General features: G+C 38.8%; 1 protein-coding gene across 3 annotated transcripts; it reads left to right on the top strand.

The window, feature by feature from the left end:
* The first annotated feature begins 621 nt into the window (after positions 1–621).
* On the top strand, positions 622–16,912 carry LOC113889634 (guanylate-binding protein 5-like). Of its 3 annotated transcripts, XR_003510303.1 has the most exons (12): positions 718–912; positions 7,170–7,373; positions 7,890–8,017; positions 9,162–9,271; positions 9,529–9,725; positions 10,505–10,747; positions 11,993–12,273; positions 13,565–13,777; positions 14,653–14,755; positions 15,063–15,238; positions 16,327–16,521; positions 16,680–16,770. XR_003510303.1 is itself a non-coding variant. In XM_027536601.1 (11 exons), the coding sequence occupies exons 2-11, from the start codon at positions 7,178–7,180 to the stop codon at positions 16,791–16,793; spliced, it is 1,761 nt and encodes a 586-aa protein (XP_027392402.1). In that variant the 5' UTR covers positions 622–711; positions 7,170–7,177; the 3' UTR covers positions 16,794–16,912. The 3 variants fall into 3 exon arrangements, 2 of the variants coding, with proteins under 2 accessions (XP_027392402.1, XP_027392401.1); XM_027536601.1 differs by lacking the exons at positions 718–912; positions 16,327–16,521 and adding an exon at positions 622–711 and having other exon boundaries at positions 16,680–16,912; XM_027536600.1 differs by lacking the exon at positions 16,327–16,521 and having other exon boundaries at positions 16,680–16,912.
* Positions 16,913–18,338: the final 1,426 nt, after the last annotated feature.

Here is an 18,338-nt window from a genome sequence, read left to right on the forward strand (position 1 = left end):
TCTAGAAATAATAGACGCAAAAGTGGAAAGAGAATGAAAAAATGGGGAAATTCTGTAAGAAGTATCTGACTCCTTTAGGAAAGGCATTAGGGTAATGGGTTTCCCAGAAGGAAAAGAGCAGAAGAAGGGAACAATTTATTTAAAGAAGTGATAGCTGAGAATTTCTTAAGCCTGAGCAAGGAACTTGACATTTAAATTCATGAAGCAAACTGGTTGCTTTGAATATTTGCCTGACTGATGAAAGATGCAGTTGCAAAAATCCATTTGTTGACCATTTAATGACAGATTGTTTTTAAAATTCTTTAAAACTGTTTAGCAGGGTTTATCTATTTAGGAAGATTTTTTTTTCACTGAAATTATATAGCAGTTTATTCTGTCAAACTCAGGTTTTCTCAGAAAAAAAATTCTATCAAAATTCCTAAATATTTAGCAAGAGAGGACCTGAATTGCATTAGGATGGCTGCTTCCTTACTTTGGGGTTATAATCACTCTTATTGTAGACTTACTGTGGCTTCTCACAGCCTTGAAGGCAGTTTGGAGAAGGAAAAAATGCAAATGATTTCAAAGTTCTCTTCCATGGACAATACGCAGTTTCTGGGAAATCAGTCCAAATACATTCAAACCAAGAAACTACGTCAGGAATCATTTAGTCACTGAGTTTGGCTTTTGGTTTCAGTTTCCTTCAGCGACATTTCAAAAACCCCTTTCACGGTGAGTTTCCGTTTCATATTCTAATCCTTTGTCCTCTGGCAGAATGGGGTGAAGAGAAAAGAAATCCCTAGGATTGGTAAGGAAAAAAGATACCAGAAACCAACACAAATAAGCTAAGAGAAGGAGCAAGAACTCAAGTTTTCAATGAAGCAGCTTTCTTAACAGCTCCAAAAGATTTCTGCTACTGAATTTACAGTTAAGGTAATACCGGGGGAAGGGTGGGAAAATGTTTGCAAAGGTCAGGATGCTTTTTTGTAGAACAGTAGGAGAAAGAGAGGGTGGGACGAATTGAGAAAGTAGCATAACATATATACAATATCATGTGTAAAATAGATAGCTAGTGGGAAATTGCCGTATAACACGGGGAGCCTGGCCTGGTGCTCTGTGACAACCTAGAGGAGTGGGATGAAGGGAGGGGAGGGAGGCTCCACTGGGAGGGGCTATATATAAATATATATAAAATTATGACTGATTAGCATTATTGTATAGCAGAAACCAACACAACATTGTAAAGCAATTTTCCTCCATTTAATAATAGTCTGTTCATGGTACGATGCAGCTGAGCTCGATGTGGACTGTCAGAGCCCCGTTAAAGGTAAATTGTGGTGATGTCAGCCAGGCAGCAGAATTCATTGTCAGTTCCTTTTGTTTACGGTTGAATTAGACAGGAGCATGTTCGGGGACAGAGAGTGTGAAATGTCTTCATCCTGTTTTTCTTTCTTTGCCACCTTATGACTCATGGGGATTGTAACTGCCACTTAAATTATCTTTGTCTTTGATAAAACCTGATTAAGATCCTTCAAATTGCAGCCTGAAGTTTTCAAGAACTATGTATATTTCTTATTTTTATTATATTTATTTTCTTGAGAAACAACATTGAATGAGATGTAATGTAAAGGCTTGCTTATATTAAGAACAAAAGAGAAAAAAGGAAAAATGTTGAATCCCAGAATGTACAATGAAGCAAGGCTTCATGAAAATGGCTATACATTTTATTCCTAGTGTTCTACTTTGTTTGAAGATGGATTTCTTTGTTCAGAAAGAATCCTAAATTAATTAGCTTTGATTTCTTGACACCTTCTCATTCCTTAAGGCCTTTTGTGCTTTGTATTGTTTCTGCTACTCTATTGATTTTACTATTAAGAATCACTTAATATAACAGTAGCCCTCCTTGAGCACTTAGAACCGTCTGGCAATTTTGTTCACTCCTTGGAACTCTCTCCTTCTTTGAATGTATTATTGTTGTAGCCACGCATTCCGGAAAACAAAGTCACTCAGAAGGGCAATGCAGATAGTGGAGTGCAGTTTATTACACCGGCAGGCCCAAGGCAGAGTCTCCTCTTAGCCAAGGATCCTGACCAGTTTTTTGTGAAAACCTTATGTACCCTAAGTGCACAAACCCGCCTCCCCAATTCCCTGAAACTAGTCTGAACAAAGGAAAAAGAAAGATACAATCAAAGTTAACCCATGATTCACATGCCTTAAGCCTAGGTAGTTAACAATGGACAATTATCAATAGGCCTGTGGTCAGACCCTAATAAGCATAATAGAATGTATGATTCTATTAGGTTACACAGATAATTAGGGTATTCTTTAAGGCAGCGGAGAGTCTAGGTACAGGCCCTGGGGCTCTTCCTTCTGGGGGCCAGGTTTTCCAGTTGGTTTGTTGTTTCCATAGATACTGGGCATATAGCTCAAAGTCCACAGTCTGGCCCAAGATGGAGTCTTGCTTTCAAGATAGAGCCTGTTCTGTCTGTTTCCTCCTTCATTATCATGGCACATACTTTGCATATCTCCTTCTTGTTTGATTTCCATTTTTCTCCTTTATAAGAGCTTTTCCTCTACAAATTCAAACCAAAAACAACACAGAGCAAAGTAAAGGCAAACAACAATAACAAAAGCACACATCATAAACTGAGTTATGATAGCAGAACGACAGTTACACATGAGGCTCAAACACAATGAATCTGCAAAGATGTTTTGGAGGCTGGGTTATTCGATTAACATTAAAGATGCTACCCAGATAACATTTTAACATATAAAATACTTCCACTAGTATAAATACACGGCCCTGATGTTATTTATTAAGTGGCCTGAAAATTCAGACAAATTCATTTCCTTTCTCATTTCCTTTCTCATTAGTGACATTATCCCATAGCAAGAGATCTGATAAGCTCTCAAAATCTACAAATAAATTTTGATTGTTTATCTTCTGTTTTTCTAGATAATTGTTGTAAGTCAGGTCTCCATATCTTTCTAATTTAAAAATGATTGTGATTCCTGCTATAAACAAATCAGACAATAGGACTCAACAAACATAAGATGCCAATATTGCTTTGGAAATGGGTTCAAGTAAAAAGAGATCTGGCCTTTGGTAATGTAAAATTTTGTGGAATCCTCTCTTTTTGGATCTGGCTTGGACTGGGCATTTCTGGCTCCCATGTCCTGGGGCTATGTCATTTGCAATGGATCTCTTATCTGCTCCCAAGCAGTTTCTATTTATTTGTCACCTGGATAATCTCTCTTCACACTTTTCAAAAAAGGAATTTTTACATTAGCTAACAAGGGAATCCAGACCTTTTTATTGTAGGATATCCCTTTAAAAAAAGGCAAGCAGATGGTGAGATTTTAGCTTCTGTTGTAAATAATCGCTTCTAAAATGGAAGATAATCATTCTTTATAATATGGCAAGGCAGAAAAGCAAGCATTTGTTTACATTTCAGATAGCTTTAAAACTGTTTTATTGGGGATTCTTTAGGTTACAAGAATTAACATTAAGAAATTAGAAAATAGTTGTTACAGTGAAGGCAGTTTGGGGAACCAGTTGGGGTGTCAGGGATACCAATTGATGATTTTCAATGGGCCATTCTGCAGAGCTATTAAGTCCAGACATACTAAACAAAAAAGAAAACACTGCTACAAGAGTTCTCAATTGCTAAAATTGAATCATATATATATATATATACACATTCAAATATAACTTTTCAAATTATAGAAAGTGCCCTGAGTGAATAGGAAAAAAGGCTTTATTTTAGCAAGCAGCATCAAAATTATGAATAATAGAATTCAAGGAATCTCACACATATTTAGGTTTTTATACATTTTATTCCATAATCTGAATCTTATAATGATTAAGTGTTAAAATATTTTCCCTCACTTTCTCATTCATAAAATGGTCACTCATTGAAGTTTTGATTGAATAATACATATTAATAGTTATATAAAAATTCTTTAAAAGTGAAGCTTTAAAAAGTAAACAATTACTATTTGCTAGACAATGGTACTTAAGGACCTGGCAGGATTTACTTTAATGCACTTTGGCTGGACATAGTCCTAAATTAGAGAAAAGCAGGTTAATATTGGGTCAAGGAAAAAAGTGTAATAGAACAAATAGTGGTCATAAAGATTCAATCTGGGGATCCAGGGAGATACAAACTAAGAAACATAAGCAAGACAAAAGCCAATGGAGAAAAATGAGACTCAAACTAGCAGTAGTTTAGACTCAGAAAATGCTTTTCTATACATTCACCAAATACTTAAGAACCAGTGGGGCAGCATCTAGTAGAACTCTGAAGGGCCTCATTTCAGTTCAGTAGCTCAATCACGTACAACTCTTTGCAACCCCATGGACTACAAAACAGCAGGCTTCCCTGTCCATTACCAACTCCAGGAGCTTGCTCAAACTCACACCCATTAAGTTGGTGATGATGTCCAACCATCTCATCCTCTGTCATCCCCTTCACATCCTGCCTTCAATCATTCCCAGCATCAGGGTCTTTTCCAGTGAGTCAGTCTTCTCATCAGGTGTCCAAAGTATTGGAGTTACAGCTTTAGCATCAGTCCTTCCAATGAATATTCAGGACTCATTTCCTTTAGCATTGACTGGTTTGATCTCCTTGCAGTCCAAGGGACTCTCAAGAGTCTCCTCCAACACCCCAGTTCAAAAGCATTAATTCTTCAGTGCTCAGCTTTCTTCATAGTTCAATTCTCACATCCATACATAACTACTGGAAAAACCATAGCTTTGACTAGACAAATATTTTTCAGCAAAATAATGTCTCTGCTTTTTAATATGCTGTCTAGGTTTGTCATAGCTTTTCTTTCTTCCAGGAGCAAGCATCTTTTAATTTCATAGCTGCAGTCACCATCTGCAGTGATTTTGAAGCCCCCAAAATAAAGCCTCTCATTGTTTCCCCATCTATTTGCCAGAAAGTGATGGGACCAGATGCCATGATCTTAGTTTTCTGTATGTTGAGTTGTAAGCCAACTTTTTCACTGTCCTCTTTCACTTCCATCAAGAAGCTCTTTAGTTCTTTGTTTTCTGGCATAAGGGTGGTGTCATCTGCATATCTGGGGTTATTGATATGTCTTCCAGCAATCTTGATTCCAGCTTGTGCTTCAGCCAGCCAGGCATTTCACATGATGTACTCTGCATAGATGTTAAATAAGCAGGGTAACAATATATAACCTTGACGTACTCCTTTCCCCATTTGAAACTAGTCTGTTATTCCATGTCCAGTTTTAACTGCTGCTTCTTGACCTGCATACCGATTTCTCAGGAGGCAAGTCAGGTGGTCTGGTATTCCCATCTCTTTAAGAATTTTCCACAGTTTGTTGTGATCCACGCAGTCAAAGGATTTGGCATAGTCAATAAAGCAGAAGTAGAAGAAGGCTGAGTCCTGAAGAATTGATGCTTTTGAACTGTGGTGTTGGAGAAGACTCTTGAGGGTCCCTTGGACTGTAAGGAGATCCAACCAGTCCATTCTGAAGGACATCAGCCCTGGGATTTCTTTGAAAGCAATGATGCTGAAGCTGAAACTCCAATACTTTGGCCACCTCATGCGAAGAGCTGACTCATTGGAAAAGACTCTGATGCTGGGAGGGATTGGGGGCAGGAGGAGAAGGGGATGACAGAGGATGAGATGGCTGGATGACATCACTGACTTGATGGACGTGAGTCTGAGTGAACTCCGGGAGTTGGTGATGGACAAGGGAGGCCTGGCGTGCTGCGATTCATGGGGTCGCAAAGAGTCGGACATGACTGAGCGACTGAACTGAACTGAACTGAGATGTTTTTCTGGACCTCTTTCTTTTTCGATGATCCAGAGGATGTTGGCCATTTGATCTCTGATTCCTCTTTCTTTTCTAAAAAGAGCTTGAACATCTAGGAGTTCATGGCTTACGTACTGTTGAAGCCTGGCTTGGAGAATTTTGAGCATTATTTTGCTAGCATGTGAGATGAGTGCAAATGTGTGGTAGTTTGACGTTCTTTGGCATTGCCTTTTTTGGGATTGGAATGAAAACTGCCCTTTTCCAGTTCTGTGGCCACTGCTGAGTTTTCCAAATTTACTGGCATATTAAGTGCAGCACCTTAACAGCATCATCTTTTAGGATTTGAAACAGCTCAGCTAGAATTCCATCACCTCCACTAGCTTTGTTCATGTTGATGCTTCCTGAGGCCCACTTAACTTCGTATTCCAGGATGTCTGTCTCTAGGTGAGTGATCACACCATTGTGATTATTTGGGTCATGAAGATCTTTTTTGTATTGTTCTTCTGTGTATTCTTGCCATCTCTTCTTAATATCTTCTGCTTCTGTTAGGTCCATATCATTTTGGTCCTTTATTGTGCCCATCTTTGCATGAAACTTTCCCTTGGTATCTCTAATTTTCTTGAAGAAATCTCTAGTCTTTCCCATTCTATTGTTTTCCTCTATTTCTTTGCACTGATCACTGAGGAAGGCTTTCTTATCTCTCTGTGCTATTCTTTGGAACTCTGCATTCAAATGGGTATACCTTTCCTTTTCTCCTTTGCCTTTCACTTCTCTTCTTTTTTCAGCTATCTGTAAGCTCTCCTCAGACAACCATTTTGCCCTTTTGTATTTCTTTTTCTTGGGGATGGTCTTGATCACTGCCTCCTGTACAATGTCATGAAACTCTATCCATAGTTCTTCCAGCACTCTATCAGATCTAATCCCTTGAATCTATTTGTCACTTCCACCCTATAATTGGAAGGGATTTGATTTAGGTCATACCTGAATTGTCTAGTGGTTTCCCAACTTTCTTCAATTTAAGTCTGAATTTTGCAGTAAGGAATTCATGATCTGAGCCACAGTCAGCTCCTAGTCTTCTTCTTTTTTTTTTTTTTCTGACTGTATACAGTTTCTCCATCTTTGGCTTCAAAGAATATAATGAATCTGATTTCAGTATTGACCATCTGGTGATGTCCATGTGTAGAGTCTTCTCTTGTGTTATTGGGTCTAGGACTTCTCTTATTTGAAGGGCTTGGACTTATTTATTATGACCCTTTTATCTATCTTTTTATTTATTATTATTCACTTATTCAGAAACTTAGGCCATCTGGGGAGAAGTATGTCTACAGGTTGAGGAAGTAAAATGACTTTTCTCTGCTTTAAGAATAGAAACTTCAGTCTATCCCATGTCTTTTCTTGAACATCAGGTGACACCATGGACATAGCCCCATTGATTCACATGCCAGAACCCTTGTGCCTCATTGAGAACACTAATGGGCCACTGCTGGTTAATCCAGAAGCTCTGAAGATCCTGTCTGCCATCAGGCAGCCTGTTGCGGTGGTGGCTATCACGGGCCTCTACCGCACAGGCAAATCCTACCTGATGAACAAGCTGGCTGGGAAGAACAAGGGTGAGTGACACCAGCAGAGCCCAGCCAAGTCCCTTCTGTCCACCCACACTCCCTGCGTGCAGCACAGTGATGTGAGGAGAGGAAGTTAGAGACTTGGGAGGAATATTGAAAGCTAATGCTTGGCTCAAATTTAGCTAATGATCTTCTGGGAGATGAAAGGTAGAGTTCTGCTTCTGACATATCACCTCATTTTTTCCCTCAGTATCTACTTAAAAAAATTACAGTACTTTCCAATTATAAGAAGACATCAATGAAATAACTTCTACATGTGTATTTATAAGTGACTAAATTTTGATAGTATAATATTCTTGCAAAAAAAGAAATGTCAAATTTCCAGCCCTATGGTACTTGGCATTCTTATTATCGCATTCCTCTATTGTAATTCAGATCACAATACAGAGTTATATTTTCTGCCATATCCTCGCCTTGCTTTCCTTAAATGGTAGCTCACTGATTAAGACAGTCTCCAGTTTCCAGATCCACTCCTCTATTACAGCGTCTCAATTCCCCCTGTAGGATTCTCAGTTGGATCTACAGTGCAGTCTCACACGAAGGGCATCTGGATGTGGTGTGTGCCTCACCCCAAGAAACCAAACCACACCCTGGTTCTTCTTGACACTGAGGGACTTGGAGACGTAGAGAAGGTAAGGAACAAGAATTTCTTTTTAATCAACCTCCTCATCCCTGAACACTCTTTACATGGGGAGACTTTTTTTTTTACTTCTACTTGACCAGGGTATACGTTTTTTCCCCTTTTTGTTTTTAATAGTCAAATTTTAGAAACCTGAAGTGAGAAAAATAGGTGTGAAAGCCAGAATCACAATTGGGAGACTGTGCTAATGTGGAGCTAGGCAGTTAACCGAACTGAAGAGAGAGATGGTGCAAAAAAAGTCACCGTCATGAGTGACCCTGCAGAGGCCAGAGCTTAGCAGTGGGCTTCAGAGCAGCAGAACTTGAGTCCAAATCAGGATCCTAGTACTTGCAGCTCTTAAGACTTTGACAAGCAAGAATAAGTCTCCTCAAATCTCCTATTTCCCCTTTGGTCTCATCCATTTTATCATTTGCACAGGAGATGCATGTTATTTTCCCACTTCTATCTGGCAAGAAAAAAAGCCTTGATTTGTAGTACTTTCCAGTTTTCTAAGTGCTCCCATCACAGCTGACTCCAAGCTACCAAAGTGAAGTCACTAAACTCAAGGCTCAGAAAAGGTGTACACAACCGGCTGTTGTAAGCTGGTATGAGCTGGCTTGAGCACAAAACGGGATCTTTCCCTTGTACTTCTCTTGTTTTTCATGTCTTCATTTTGCTTTTGATTTACCACAATTCAAAATGATCCACCCATTTTTGCTTTAGTTTACTTACCTGTAACATAGAGACAGTGGTTAGCACCTTATTCTCACAGCATTGTTTTTGAGTATCAGATAAGATCAGTAATATGAACTTCCCTGTGTATAATAGTTACTCAATAAAATAGATGCATGTATTATGCATACAGACCAACTTTGTTTTACACAGTTGAAAATCTTGATTTTAACTACTCTGGTGACCTTCAGTAACTTTGACTATCGATTTTGCAAATACCTAACCAGTTACAAGAGGGACTGATAAGTTAACAAAATATGGTTTTATATAAAATTATCAATGCTAATGACAGAACTAAATTTCCCATGTTTCTCACAACCATTTTAGTTTGTCCGGTTTAACATTTGTAGATCAAGGGTCTATTTTTAGCAACTGCTCATATGGGAGTGCCATGAGCCATGACTGAAATTTATTCTGACTTCTAGGGTGACAAGACAAATGACAGCCATATATCTGTACTGGCACTACTATTGTGTAGTACTTTTGTATACAATACCATGAACAAAATTGACCAGGGAGCTATCGACCTCTTGCAGTATCCTTTTGTGGCCCAGGATGGTACCAAAGCCAGAAAGAATTCCTCCATTCACCAGCTCATGAGTCCTTGTGTATCAAACACAAAGGTGAAAACACTGTGAACATTAAAAGAACAAGACAAAGTCCTTATGTTTACTGAATGAAATGGGGACTTGGTTACAGCCCAAAGAGAATATAAAAGCATATAAAGGCATGGAATTAAATATGGCTCAGATGCAGTCCTATTTCCAAAAGTTTTCCTTAATTGCATCTCAGCTGTGTGACAGAACTGTCACATCTGCTCAGAATAGGTACCTCACCTAATCTTAACAGGGTAGATGATGCAGCTGACTTTGTGAGAATCTGTCCAGACTTAGTGTGGACTCTGAGAGATTTCTACCTTGGCCTGGAAGCAAATGGGCAACTCATCACAGCAGATGAATATCTGGAGAATTCACTGAGGCCAAAGCAAGGTAAGGGACTCCAATTTTGGAAAGAGGGAGAAAAATAGCACAAGAAGTTATCTACTGTATGTTGCTGGTTAAACTTATAGTTTCTTATATTTACTCAGCTGACTAAATGACCACATAGTATTAATAATACTATGTATTAATAGTATTATATACATAGTATTAATAATACTATTAATAACAGTTAATAACTAAGTAGTTATTATAATTGATCAATAATAATTATTAATAATTATTTTTAATCACTGTAATTAAATTAATTATTTTAATTAATTATTAATAATACTATTAATAATACACAATACTAATAATACTATTAATTGTATTGTTAATAATTAATACTATTAATTTAAACAAACTAATAAAGTCCATATTAAATTATATTATTCCCTGTTCTTGGAGCAAATTACTTTTCCATTTTCCTTTCCCTGGTTGATCACTTTTTAAGCTTTTGCTTTGGTTTGTGAAAATGTAGTGAAGTAAATAACATCAGGGAGTGAAAATGAAAGTCATTCAGTTGTGTTCGACTTTTTGTGACCTCTTGGACTGTACAGTCAGTGGGATTCTCCAGCCCAGAATACTGGAGTGGGTAGCCTTTCCCTTCTTCAGGGGATCTTTGTAACCTGGGATTGAACCCAGGTCTCCCACATTGCAGGCAGATTCTTTACCAGCTAAGCCACAAGGGAAGCCCAGCATCAGGTAGAGGGCATATTTATTTGTGGGAAATAGATTAAAATGAATGTTAATTTGATACTAAATAAATCCTATTTTTCCCTCCAAAGGCACCAACCAACATCTTCAAAATTTTAATCTGCCCCGTCTGTGTATACAGAAATTCTTTCCAGTAAAGAAATGCTTCATTTTTGACTTGCCCACTCACCAGAAGAAGCTTGCCCAGCTTGAGACACTACATAATGATGATCTGGATCCTAAGTTTGTACAACAAGTGGCAGAATTCTGTTCCTACATATTTAGCAATTCCAAGACTAAAACTCTTTCAGGAGGCATCAAGGCCAGTGGATCTCGTGAGTACCTTTTCAAGGGTTTTCCTTCAATTCAAAATAGAGACTGAGAGCACTGTTCCTTCCACTGTCAATGCTAAAAATGCATAGTTAGATACTACCAAGAAAATCATAGGTACCATATTTGTTAAATATTTCCAAAAATATTTCTAGATGTTTTTAGTAATGCTTGCAAAATAAGATAAAATAGGAAGAATAATCTGAAGAAAATGTCAAGTTAAAAAAGTTCTGCCTATAAACGATCCACTGTTGAACTAGACTAACCCACATGGGTTGGCAGCACTTATTCCACCAATACAGTGAGTACTTGTTAAGTGCCACAGCCTTAGATAGGCAGAAAATGGGAAGACATACATTGTAGAAATGGAACATACTTAACATAAACATTAAACAAACAGATGCCCAGATTGTCTAAAACCCTTCAAGAAATCTAAGCAGACTTCTCAATCCAATTGTTCCTAAATACTCTATGTCTTGGAACTTTGTAAACTATTGTGTGTTAGTCACTCAGTCGTGTCCAACTCTTTGCGACCCCAAGGACTATAGCCCACCAGGCTCCCCTGTCCATGGAATTTACCAGGCAAGGATACTGGACTGGGTTGCCATTTCCTTCTCCAGGGCATCTTCCCAACCCAGGGATCGAACCCGGGTCTCCTGCATTGTAGGCAGATGCTTTACAGTCTGAGCTAGGGAAGTCCGTATTGTAAATTATTGCTACAATCTAAAGGGAAGATGAGTGGAAACACAAGGAGGCAAAGGATGAGGATAAACAGGAAAGTTCCAAAAAAGAGTAAGGTGACCTGGTCTAATTTGCCTACTTTGTGCTTTTTCAGGTGAGGGTAACACTCACCAGCTTTACATGTTCAAGTGGATGACAAAAGGGAATTTTGAAGGGAATAGAAATCTGAGGAAGAGAGAAAGAAAGGGAAGAGTAAACAGGCAAAAGGTCTACAGTATTCTAAATAAATGAATACACACAACTTTGTATAACCATCTCCTCATTGCTCAATTAGAAAGTGATGAAATGTAGGTCATCACACAAATCTTCAATTTTCTCCTTTGAACACTTTCTTTTCTCAGAGAATGAAAGATCTGTCTTCTTGATCACATAATTTCCCAAAGGAACTTACTTGGGCCATTTGAACACTGTGCAGAAGGCTGAATATGCTAAATTAACATTTTCAGAATTAGTTCAGAGCATGTCCTTTTTCTCTGCAAATAATTCAAGCATCTCTTCCCCCTGTGAAGATCTAGAGAACCTAGTGCAGACCTATGTCAATGCCATCAACAGTGGGGATCTGCCCTGCATGGAAAGTGAAGTCCTGACCTTGGCCCAGATTAAGAACTCAGCTGCAGTGCAAAAGGCCATTGCCCATTATGACCAGCAGATGGGCCAGAAGCTGCAGCTGCCCACAGAAACCCTTCAGGAACTGCTGGACCTGCACAAGGCCAGTGAGAAAGAGGCCATTGAAGTCTTCATGAAGAACTCTTTCAAGGATGAGGACCAAGGGTACCAGAAAAAATTAGAGGTAATTAAGTTTTTTTGCTATAGCTCATGGGACTTAGAGGCAATAAATGGAGAAGGCAATGGCACCCCACTCCAGTACTGTTGCCTGGAAAATCCCATGGATGGAGGAGCCTGGAAGGCTGCAGTCCATGGGGTCGCTGAGGGTCGGACACGACTGAGCGACTTCACTTTCACTTTTCACTTTCATGCATTGGAGAAGAAAATGGCAACCCACTCCAGTGTTCTTGCCTGGAGAATCCCAGGGACGGGGGAGCCTGGTGGGCTGCCGTCTATGGGGTCACACAGAGTCGGACACGACTGAAGCGACTTAGCAGCAGCAGCCGCAGCAGCAGGGGCAATAAAAGGCAAAATGTTGCTATGCAATACAAAACGTGGACTTAAGAAAAACAATTCTTACTAGACTGAGAGATAATGACTATCACTTGTGTGACCAAGATTTCACTATTATTCTGAAGACAAGTAACAACAAAAAGCATATAACTACCCCGGACCCAACTGTTGTTGTCATTATTTAGTCTTAAGTCATGTCCTACTTTTTGCAACCCCATGGACTGTAGCCCTCCTGGCTCCTCTGTCCATGGGTTTTCCCAGACAACAGTACTGGAGTGGGTTGCCATTTCCTTCTCCAGGGAATCTCTTCCCAACGTAGGGATCGAACCCACATCTCCTGCATTGCAGGTAGATTCTTTATTACTGAGCCACCAGGGAAGCCCCTAGACCCTGTAGATTGTGAAAGTTTCACACACAGATAACTCATCTTATTATGTTACACCCATGGACGAGTTTTTCAAAGCAATCTTATCCCTTAAAAAATTGTATTCATAAAGTATTAACTTTCCTTTTTTATTAATCAAGCATACAGAATTGCCAAACGCTCTACTAAAAGATTATCTCCTCAGGTTTAATAGCATATGCTCATTATTCAGGCCAATTATCCATTCTACCTCCTCACTGGAAATCCCAGACCCAATATAATATTGAAACAATAGTAACACAGTAGGTTGCATTTAAAATTAGGGCTTGAGGCTAGAGATCTGTAGTCTGAAGATTCTATCTAAAGTAGAAGAGGCAAAAGAAAGGGATGTCCAGAGACTTCAGATACAAAAGTAAAGTCACTTTTCTACAGTGTATTATCCATGGAACTTTTTTACAATAGGTTTGGTAGAAAGAATATAGTATTGCTTGTAGTCTTTGAACTCCCAGAAAAAATACAGAGATTCTCTTTGTGAATCATTTCTAAAAATACTGAAGTGTTGGTAATACCTTTTCCATGGGCCTTTGTCCCCTTAAAGATGCAGCTAGCAGCCAAACAGAATGACTTTCATAAACGAAACTTGGAGGCATCACAGAATCATTGCTCAGCTTTACTTCAGGATATTTTTCATCCTCTAGAAGAAAATGTGAAGCAAGGGGTTTATTCAAAACCCGGGGGCCATTGTCTCTTCATTCAGCAGAGAGACGAGCTGAAGGCAAAGTACAATCAGGAGCCCAGGAAAGGAATACAGGTATCCTTGGTTTTATGTATTAATTATGGGGGGCTGGTTGAGGGGGTACTTCTTTGAAAACTCAATGACGACAGGAAGAATAATAATTGTGGAATTGAACTAGACTTTTGTGATGAAAGTGAAAGAAGAGAGTGAAAAAGTTGGCTTAAAACTCAACATTCAGAAAACTAAGATCATGGCATCTGGTCCCATCACTTCATGGGAAATAGATGGGGAAACAGGGGAAACAGTGTCAGATTTTATTTTGGGGGGCTCCAAAATCACTGCAGATGGTGACTGCAGCCATGAAATTAAAAGATGCTTACTCCTTGGAAGGAAAGTTATGACCAACCTAGATAGCATATTCAAAAGCAGAGATATTACTTTGCCAACAAAAGCCCGTCTAGTCAAGGCTATGGTTTTTCCAGTGGTCATGTATGGATGTAAGAGTTGGACTGTGAAGAAAGCTGAATGCCGAAGAATTGATGCTTTTGAACTGTGGTGTTGGAGAAGACTCTTGAGAGTCCCTTGGACTGCAAGGAGATCCAACCAGTCCATCCTAAAGGAAATCAGTCCTGGGTGTTCATTGGAAGGACTGATGCTGAAGCTGAAACTCCAATACTTTGGCCACCTGATGAGAAGAGCTGACTCATTGGAAAAGACTCTGATGCTGGGAGGGATTGGGGGCAGGAGGAAAAGGGGACAACAGAGGATGAGATGGCTGGATGGCATCACTGACTCGGTAGATGTGAGTTTGAGTGAACTCGGGAGTTGGTGATGGACATTGAGGCCTGGCGTGCTGCAATTCATGGGGTCACAAAGAGTCAGACACGACTGAGCAACTGAACTGAACTGAATCATTTTTTACTTCTGATTATATTTTTTTGGGTTCTTAGGCTGAGGAAGCTCTTCAGAAATATTTAGAGTCCAAGGAGTCTATGAGTGTTACCATTTTGCAGACAGACCTGGCTCTCACAGCAATGGAAAAGGAGATCGAAGGTGAGGAAAAAATGGGGAAAAAAAATGCAACACAGAAATTCTACACATTTTAAGTTAATTTGACCTGGTTAAACCTGGGATCATTAAACTAGAGCTAGAATGGCAAAGATGTACCATTCTTAGCTCCTCAGTCTATACCTGAATAGGGCATATACCCTCAGCTACCATATGATTACATGCAGGGAGAAAAAATGACCAAGGAAATTTTACCTATGAAGTAGCGGCAATAACAAATAAGGGAGTGGGGGCAGAAGGAAGGGTACTTTAATCCTAGACAGGTTTGTCATTTTCTTCCTCTCCGAGGTAGGTATAACAGAAGAGTTTATAAAGGCTGAAGCACAAAGGCTGATGGAAAGTCTAATGCAGAATCAGCAAATGATGGAGTCCAGGAAGATATTCCATCAGGAACAAGTGAGACTAATGGAGACAAACAGAGTATACCAGGAGGCACTGCAACAGAGGACCATGGAACGTCAGCTCCAGGTACTCATCAATTATTTCATCTCTGTATTTTAATCACACTCCCCTCTCTGTATCAATGAGAACACGAAGCACCAACAATGTGGAAGAGGCAGCATAAGACTGTAGCCTAGGGCAAAGACTCTGGAATCAAATAGTGTGGGTGAGAAACCCAGCTCCACCTTACTAAATATATTGTTTGGAGATAGTTATATTAATATTACTTACTTTATAGGGCTATTTTGAAGCTTAAATGAGTCAATATTTGAGTTTAGAATGGTGCTTGGCACAGCATAAGCACTATAATTTGTTAAGCAAAATCCAAGGACATTTCTAACCCACAGTAATTAGTCTTTTTGTTATTTTGTTCATTTTTCTAGCTAGTCTTTTCCTTTGGTCATAGATTACCTTGTTAAATTAATCTCATATTACTATGTCCAAACCCCTGTCTTTACCTTAATTGTTACTGGTTCTGAAGGCCTTTAACTTGCAGAGTTTGTTTCATCCAGTCCTCTGCTATTATTATCACTCAGTTGGCAGTAGTTCCTATCTACCAAGCACTGTACAAAGCACCATACATACATTCTTTAACCTAGTCTATTCAGTGAATCAGGGCCATTATGCCCCCATCTTTCTGATCAGAAAAATTAAGTTCCAAAGAGATAATTAATGCCACTATCACACAGCCTAGCAAATTATCAAAACAGCCTTCCCAGTGAGTGGGATCTGCAATGCTTTCATATCTACAAACCTAGTCGTACATTCTTCTGTGAGCACCCTTAGGAGACAAAGGGCATCCTCCCCATCATGGCTGATCTACCTGTAGGTTCTTGTTCTCCAAGAACTGTTTCAAGACAATTTTGAGATTACAGACCCGCACTGAAGGGCAGTATTTTCAATCTAGGGGTTCGGATCTCATTCTTTCCTTCTATTTTAACCCCATGACTGTGGAGACATGGAACAAATTCCCTTATCTAAGGCTCAGAGTCATCACCTGATTGAGGATATCACCTAGACCACCCAGTTGAACTTTTGTATTGAGTTATAGTTATGATATTCATAATGGATAAAATGTGCATTTTACTAATTTCAACCTCTCCTTGTAATACTAGATCTGATGTTCCTTTGTGTGTACATGAGAACTGAAGTCAAGATGTGATTCAGATTGCTTCAGGACAAAGGGAGAAGGGGCCTTAGGATATAATTCTTGGGATACCAATATTTCAGGGATTGAGAGATGATGTTTCTGCAGCTATAGGAACAGACTGGGAAGAAGAATTACACAAGTAGGAAACCAAGAGTAAGAGGTAAAATGGATATGAATGGAAAGGAGGAATTAGGGACTATCTTTTACTACTGATTGTTTAAAATAAGTAAGGGAAAGTCAGTGACTGGGACTTTCCATAAACAATGATCTGGACACCACTTTTTGCTCAGCTCTTTCATTTTATGTATCACTCTTTAGGAAGAGGTTAAAAAGCTCAAGGAGAAATTGCAAGCTGAGAACAGAAAACTTCATGATGAACTCCAGAATCTTCCAAGGAATGACTCACCAGATGATACATGCCTCTTACTCTAAAGAGCTAAACACTAGAATTTCATTTACTTGTTCATTTTCACTGAAGACACAAAGGAACAAGAAGCTATAAAACTTGACACAATCATCATTTAAATAAACTTCATGATATTTATATTGAACTTTTGTATTGAATTATTAAGTTATGATACTCAATGGGTAAAACTTGCATTTTACTAATTTCTTAGTAAATGCACCAATAGTTTAAGTATTGATTGCTTCCTTAAAAAGATTATGACTTTTATTATAAGGGACAATTTATCATCACCTCTTGGCAGTGATATTGGGCAGGTTCTATCAGGGAAACTTTCTCTTGAACCTCTAATTTTCCATATTTTTCTCAGTGGGGATTGGAAGTGACCTGGAGTGGGGAGTGTTTCTATAATAACCCAAGTCACATTGGTCTTGATTGAACTCAGGTGGACGTCACTTTTGCCAAATGGTTTCGTGCTGGAGGCCATCAGGGAGAAGCATCGATGATAAAAAACAACAAAAGCTAACCTAGCTTCTTAGTGCAGACAGTATACAATGAATGGTTCCCAACTGGATGGAGGACACTCAGTTTATGGGCAATTATATGATTCCTGGTCATGGTTGGTAGACGATCTGCTTAGATTATTCTAAGCTATAAGCAAATAACATCATAATGAAACACAAGTACTCTAGAAGATGGAAAGAACTACCAGCATGGAAATTATGTCAAAAGCTGAAAAGCTAAAGAAGTCTAACCTTCCTTCTATCCTCACCAAGGGGATAACTTAAATAGGATATTTTATATTATGAACCAATTACTATTGGATTTTGTTTATAATCCTTTAAGTCTGTAAATAAACAGTATAAGGAATGCAACATAATGTGACAAACAATATGATGGGGCTTATTTAATTTTAAGCCCCAAATGTTGGCATTTAATTTTGAGGCTTGCTTACAGTACTAAAATTAAGTGAGTGTAATTGCTTGCAATCATATATGAAAACATACTGATTTTTTAAATTAAAAACTATAGGTTATAAAAATATATGCATATGTATATATATTTTAACTGTAAATAACCATAAAATTTTTAAAAATAATTCTACCACTTTGGCTTTTTTTCTCCCAGTAGTTACATCTTCAGGGATTTCAGTATTTCTGTAAAATGACTGAAAATTATTTTAATAGTAAAAAATTAAATATTTTCTTATACATTTTATTGGAGAAGGCAATGGCACCCCACCCCAGTACTCTTGCCTGGAAAATCCCATGGACAGAGGAGCCTGGTGGGCTACAGTCCATGGGGTTGCAAAGAGTCGGACATGACGAGTGACTTCACTTTCCTTTTTCACTTTCATGTACTGGAGAAGGAAATGGCAACCCACTCCAGTGTTCTTGCCTGGAGAATCCCAGGGACGGGGGAGCCTGGTGGGCTACCGTCTATGGGGTCGCACAGAGTCAGACACAACTGAAGCGACTTAGCAGCAGCAGCTGCATACATTTTTATTTCCTTTTTGTTTCTTTATCTCCAGTAAAATCAGCTCAGTACAGTCATCAGTCATGTCCAACTCTTTG

This window comes from Bos indicus x Bos taurus, chromosome 3 (assembly GCF_003369695.1).
Source record: "Bos indicus x Bos taurus breed Angus x Brahman F1 hybrid chromosome 3, Bos_hybrid_MaternalHap_v2.0, whole genome shotgun sequence".
NCBI classification, from domain to species: Eukaryota; Metazoa; Chordata; class Mammalia; order Artiodactyla; family Bovidae; genus Bos; species Bos indicus x Bos taurus.